The sequence below is a fragment of the Leptopilina heterotoma genome, unplaced genomic scaffold, assembly GCF_015476425.1.
Source record: "Leptopilina heterotoma isolate Lh14 unplaced genomic scaffold, ASM1547642v1 Lhet_381, whole genome shotgun sequence".
NCBI classification, from domain to species: domain Eukaryota; kingdom Metazoa; phylum Arthropoda; class Insecta; order Hymenoptera; family Figitidae; genus Leptopilina; species Leptopilina heterotoma.
The window spans coordinates 333,538-339,537 of NW_025111056.1; the positions used below are offsets into that span (position 1 = coordinate 333,538).

General features: G+C 30.5%; 1 protein-coding gene across 6 annotated transcripts in view; it reads left to right on the forward strand.

The window, feature by feature from the left end:
- LOC122505964 (neurobeachin) overlaps positions 1-5,654 on the forward strand; it is a 170,280-nt gene extending 164,626 nt beyond the window's left edge. For all 6 annotated transcript variants that reach the window (XM_043617873.1, XM_043617878.1, XM_043617879.1 and 3 more), the window contains 6 exons: positions 282-362; positions 573-740; positions 871-1,134; positions 1,333-1,529; positions 1,687-1,838; positions 1,914-5,654. In XM_043617873.1, the coding sequence (XP_043473808.1) occupies positions 282-362; positions 573-740; positions 871-1,134; positions 1,333-1,529; positions 1,687-1,838; positions 1,914-2,004 (953 nt within the window). In that variant the 3' untranslated portion in view covers positions 2,005-5,654. The remainder of the gene's footprint in view (positions 1-281; positions 363-572; positions 741-870; positions 1,135-1,332; positions 1,530-1,686; positions 1,839-1,913) is intronic.
- Positions 5,655-6,000: the final 346 nt, after the last annotated feature.

Sequence of the window (6,000 nt, forward strand, 5' to 3'; positions counted from 1 at the left end):
TTCCTTTTGTTAGAAACTGGACAAATTTACTGTATTAAAATGATTTGCATTTACACATTAGCTTTAAATGAAAATGAAGATAATTTGAAAAAATCAACTCACAAAATTAGATTCTTTGAAAAAATGTAATCTTTTTTTGAATGCTATACTAGTTTCAAGAAATAGCTCAAACTGTTATAAATATACTGTAGAACACGCACGCAAATCACAATTATCTCTTCTATATAATAATTATTATTGTCATATTATGTAAATGATAATGTCGTTTTGTCTTAAAATAGCTTCTGTACAATCTCCAAGTTATGCCGACAATCCTCAAGTTCAAGTTGTCCATCAACCATTTCAAATGGATCCAATGTTGTGTAAGTTGACTGAAAATTAAGTTGGAACACGTGAATATTCTCACAACATATTTACTTTGAATTTTCTCAGGTTGCACTTCTATTTAGAGTAACTGAGTGTATAATAAATTTTATTTGAGGCAAGTTGGAGAATATGTATACGTGAAACTAACAGTTATCTTGACAATATTTTCTAAATATCTACTAGTAAATAATTTATGAAAATTTTAGCACAAGCAACAAACAGTTCAAATGTTGCTCTGCGACGGCATCTAGGCGACAACTTTAGCCAAAAAGTGAAAATTAGAAGCAATTGCTTCATAACGACCATCGACAGTCGGTTTATAGTAGCTTGTGGCTTTTGGGACAACAGTTTTCGCGTTTTCTCAACTGAAACAGGTAAAAGTGAGAATTTTTCAAAATTCACATTTTCTCTTGTTGAGCGCAATAGACGTGGAAATTTAACAATTACGTTTAATAATAACTGGGTGCAAACAATAATGGATAACTTTCCGTTTCTGATTTTCAGCGAAAATTGTTCAGATAATTTTCGGTCACTATGGAGTGGTGACATGCTTAACACGAAGTGACTTGAATGCAATGACAGACTGCTACATTGCTTCCGGAAGTGCTGATTGCACTGTTCTTCTGTGGCACTGGAATGCAAGAACACAAACCATTGTTGGAGAAGGAGAAACCCCTGCACCACGAGCTACTCTCACTGGTCACGAGCAACCTGTGACTGCAGTTGCCATCTCTGTAGAGCTTGGACTTGTGGTTTCTGGCTCTCACTGTAAGATCATTAGATCATTCATTTTTCTTTTTCTGTTTTGTCTAAAATAAAAGTTTTGAATTTCGTCTTGTGACACACTCTTATAAAAGAATGCTAGTGTTTAGTCTTCTGCGACCTCTATATTTCTCCGCATTCATTGCTCCTTGAAAGTAAAAGGGAACATGAATTTTCCTTAATTTATAAAATGTTTCTTTTCAGATGGTCCAGTGCTAGTTCATACAACTTTTGGAGATCTTCTAAGATCTCTAGAGGCTCCAAATGGCTTTTCGTCTCCAGAAAATTTGGCAATAAGTCGTGAAGGCTTAGTTGTCATCAATTATGAACGAGGACATATTGCTGCCTTTACCATAAATGGAAAACGTTTGCGATATGAATCACACAATGATAATCTACAAGTACGTCAGAATTGCTTACAATCTTATAATCTTTCATAGTTTGCCAAATTATAATATGTATAGTAGCTCTCAATTTGTTTCTATCGACAGCTGTATTATAACTGCAAAGTCTACTTGATGAATGCTAACAATAAACAATTGCTTTCATGTATTTCAGTGCTTGATTATGAGTAGAGATGGAGAATACATGATGACTGCCGGAGATAAAGGAATCGTTGAAGTATGGCGAACTTTCAATCTCGCTCTACTTTATGCCTTTCCATCATGTGAGAGTAGTGTGAGATCTTTGGCGCTTTCTTATGATCAAAGGTATTTTCATTTTCTGCCTATAACGACAGAAACATACCTAATGACAGAGTTAATAATTGCGTTAATTATTTTCAGATTTCTCTTGGCAGGATTAGCGAATGGTTCTATCGTAATATTCCACATCGATTTCAACAGATGGCATCATGAGTATCAGGATCGTTACTGAAATTATTACTTTCCTTGGAGATAAATGAAAAGTTGGGTTTATAGATACATCAATGACAAGCCAAGAATTTCTTCAATTAAACAAATAAGTTCAGATCTCTGCGCAAAGAGACAATTTTCTCTTAATATGTACTTAATGATGAGGTAGCACTCGAGAAAAAATTGCTATAGTTGCTTTTCTTTTATATATAAAGAGTAAAAAACCGATGAGGGTATAATGGAGAAAAATATTGAAAGAAAAGATTCAGGTAATGTGTAGAAAATTAAATACTGCAGGATGCCCATCACTTTGGGAAAGGAGGACAAATCAAAGAATTTGAAAAGAATAGAAAATGCAAGAATTGCATGATAGTTTTTTAGAGCAGGTAGTCAAAACATGGCATTGAATTTGCTATTAATGAAAATATCAGAAAGCTAAAATCATTTTTCACTCTTGATTTAAAAATATCCCTTAAAAAAATGATAAAATTGAAATATTATAATAATACATTGCTTACTTTTTAGAACAAATTTTATTCCCATTTTGGTCAAAAAAAAATGTGATGACAAAAGTAGAAAGAAGAATTCGTTTGTGTAGGAAAAAATGAAGAATTGTAAAAGAAAAATATTTGGTGGGCATCCTGTACAAGCAGAAGACTAGTCAATTATGGAGACTTGATTTTAGGATGAGTATTTGCAATTTTTTCGTGCATGCTCGCAGACATTAACAATTTTTAAAAACTGCGACCCAACTAACTGATTGAGTCGCTGTAAAATGATGCCAAACTGTGCTTAACTTATTTTTATGTAGGTAATTGAGTACGTTGGTTTTGACGATAAAATTGCTTAATGCATTCCATGTAAATATTCAATCTCCTTTCGTATTCTGTACATTGTAATCATAATGCCTTCAAAGTATATTTGCACTGTTCCGCGCCAATGCAATATTATTGCTGCTCATAGTAAGGTTTTGGCAATTAAAAAAGCCTGAAGGGTATATTGAAATGAACCAACAAATACTTTTCATTCAAGAAACAGTATCCTGGATTAACCCTTCCAATTTCACAAACAAACAAACACACACACACACACACACACATATTATATATATATACACAAAATTCGCGTCCTTAAAATGATCCTAATTTTATCAAAGCCGTCCAGCTTAACTTTGTGAGGATATGTCTTAGTATTTTCGCATGCGAGACTTAATAATAATAATAATAATAATATAACGAAAAATACACTTATAAGCGATAAATTAGTAGATAGATACTTGACATCTGGATTAAGAGTAAGTAACGTATTATTATAAGATAACTAAGTAAATGAATAATATTGAAATTTTTCCTTTTTGTCACTACTTTCGAATGTGTGCGAAAAAAGTTGGTGAAAGAGAAAAAACAAGATTGTACTTTTTTTCTATTGTAATTTTCTTCCCGCATACTTTTAAAAGTGTATTTATAATTATTGACGACCTATTATAGACTATTTATCACAATTTATTTTAATAAGCAAGATCAAAATCATAGCAGTTTCTTCTACCACTTCAATATCGAAAACAGCCCCCAATATTAATCATTTCTCCTATAGTGTATTTTCACATGTATTACACATGTGATGGAATCTTTCTTGAACTTGTATACTTATTTCCTCTAGTTTCATTACTTTTGCTCAAAGTTGCCACCGTTTTAATTTATATGTTATAGATAGAAAAGGCACCATGACCAACTACTTGAACAACCTTTTGCATTAAATCAATTATAGAAGCCCATAGTTTTTATTTGCCTGCATTGAAATTTAATAGACTGGAGAATAATGGGATCTATTATATATTTTTCAATCATATCTTGTCCATCATTATCTTTTATATGAGGATTGGTATAACAAATTAAACATTGCTAAATGTGTAATTTGACAATATTATACAAAAAAACAGCCTCCTTTGATGTTGGCACTTGTTGAAGAGAATAAAGCAGGTACTCTTAAGAATATTTCTGTAGGACTCGATCCTCTTCATCTGATGATGCTTCAGAGTCTTGTTTAATTTGCACAAGGTTGTTTGGCTCCTCTATTATTATTTCCTCTTTATTCATTTCTTGTTGTTCCTCTTGAACGCTTGAATATTGCCACAACATTTTCTCTCCGATTTCATTTGATTATTATCTTACCAATAAGCTTTATATGTCTCTGAGAAAGATATTTGTTTATCAAATAAAGATCCAGAAAATATAGCAGTTATTCTTTTCTTTCCATCTGTTTGTTGTAAACTTTGTCAACACATATTCAATTACACAATCAATTGTACAATTATTATTACTCTGATGCATGAAATCATTTGCCACAATACAAGCATCATATATTTTTTAAAGAAATTGTTAGACCATAATATCTTTGGAGGGCGAGTGAAAAACGATGAAAACTTTATTAATGATAAGCCATGTCCTGCTGTATATATACATAATTTCCATGAGTCTTGCTAGTTTATGTGCAAGAAAGAAATCATCAAATATAAGAGCGAGTGTTTATCAAAAGATTGAAAACTATCTTGTGATTCATTTGGAATCATTATTTGCGAGTTTTTTTTAGGTTTTTAAGAGGAGTCTTTTTTTCTGTTTGTTCCCGTTTTTTTTGGGGGGGGGGGAACCATTGTCGCTTTCTTTATTCTCTTTTTTCTTTAAGGATCCCAATGACTAATCAAGATGAATTGATTAACAAGAGTTAATTAATCATCATTATAATACCTATAGGTGGTATTTAGTGTGGAAGTTTCATTAAAACATCTTAAAGATTTTAACTATTTCAACTAGTCGTCGATTTAAAATACACGTTAAATTAAAACTTGATTTGTCCCTCTTTGTATAGAAAAACATATGCATTTTAATTATATCGTCTGCACGTATCAAATTCGATAGACACACGACACGGCTTGCAAGAATTATAATATGATAAATTATACAAAATATTGTACATCGACTTTAAATAAAAACTGCACCTTGTCTGCTGGCTGTAATAAATATAAATAAATATGTATTTACCAACACTATTAGAAACTGTTCTTTATAATATAATTCAATTCGCATACTATTAATTATTTGTCCGTAAAACGGAAAAAGTTTCCAAGTTGTGTTCCTTTCAATCTACACTATATATATATACTATTTAAAAGAACAGTCACTAATAGTGAAAGTATATAGAGAAAAACATTACTCACCGTAAGAAAGCTGATATAGATGAATGAATTAGTATTGAGGCGTGATGTAATGCTTTTACTTACGGTTTTGAGATATATAAGTATAAGTAGGTTCAAACAAAACAACTTCAATAACAAGTTATTCTTTTTTTCAAAAGAAAGAGTAATGAAAAATTAGGTAATTACTAATTTTCAATTTTTAATGCTAGAATTATAGTTTTCCAGAATATAATTAACACGTGCATTTGACCAAAAAAAGTCAAACTCAATGAAATATAAAAGGTTGCAGAGCAAGTTTTATTAATAGTTTTTGCAATTATAATATTTATTTAAAGAAAAAAGTCAAAAAACTAAAAAAAAAGAAACTGAAAATTAGATATGCGTACGCATTAATTGTGTAAAAATGTCGAGTTATGTTGTAATAAAAAAGTGCGTTCAATGAGAGAGAGAGAGAGAGAGAGAGAGAGAGAGAGAGAAAATTAAAACTTTTTATATTTTGTTCATAGGTGTGCGAAACAAGTTGTTAGCCAATTCCCTCCATATTGCTATGTAAAAGAAGTTATTTCAAATCGATTTCTGTCCAAAAATTATATAATTGTCAACTTCTGTATGAGAATAATAATAATAATAATAATAATAATAATAATAATAATAATAATGCTACTATTTTAAATAACGCTAATATGTATACATACATATGTATATATTTATATAAATAAAAACATGTATCTTTGCATATATTATATGTCATATATAAAAATATATTGTTGCTAATAATATACGTACATAGATGCAAAGATGCATATTCGAAAAATTATCGTACGA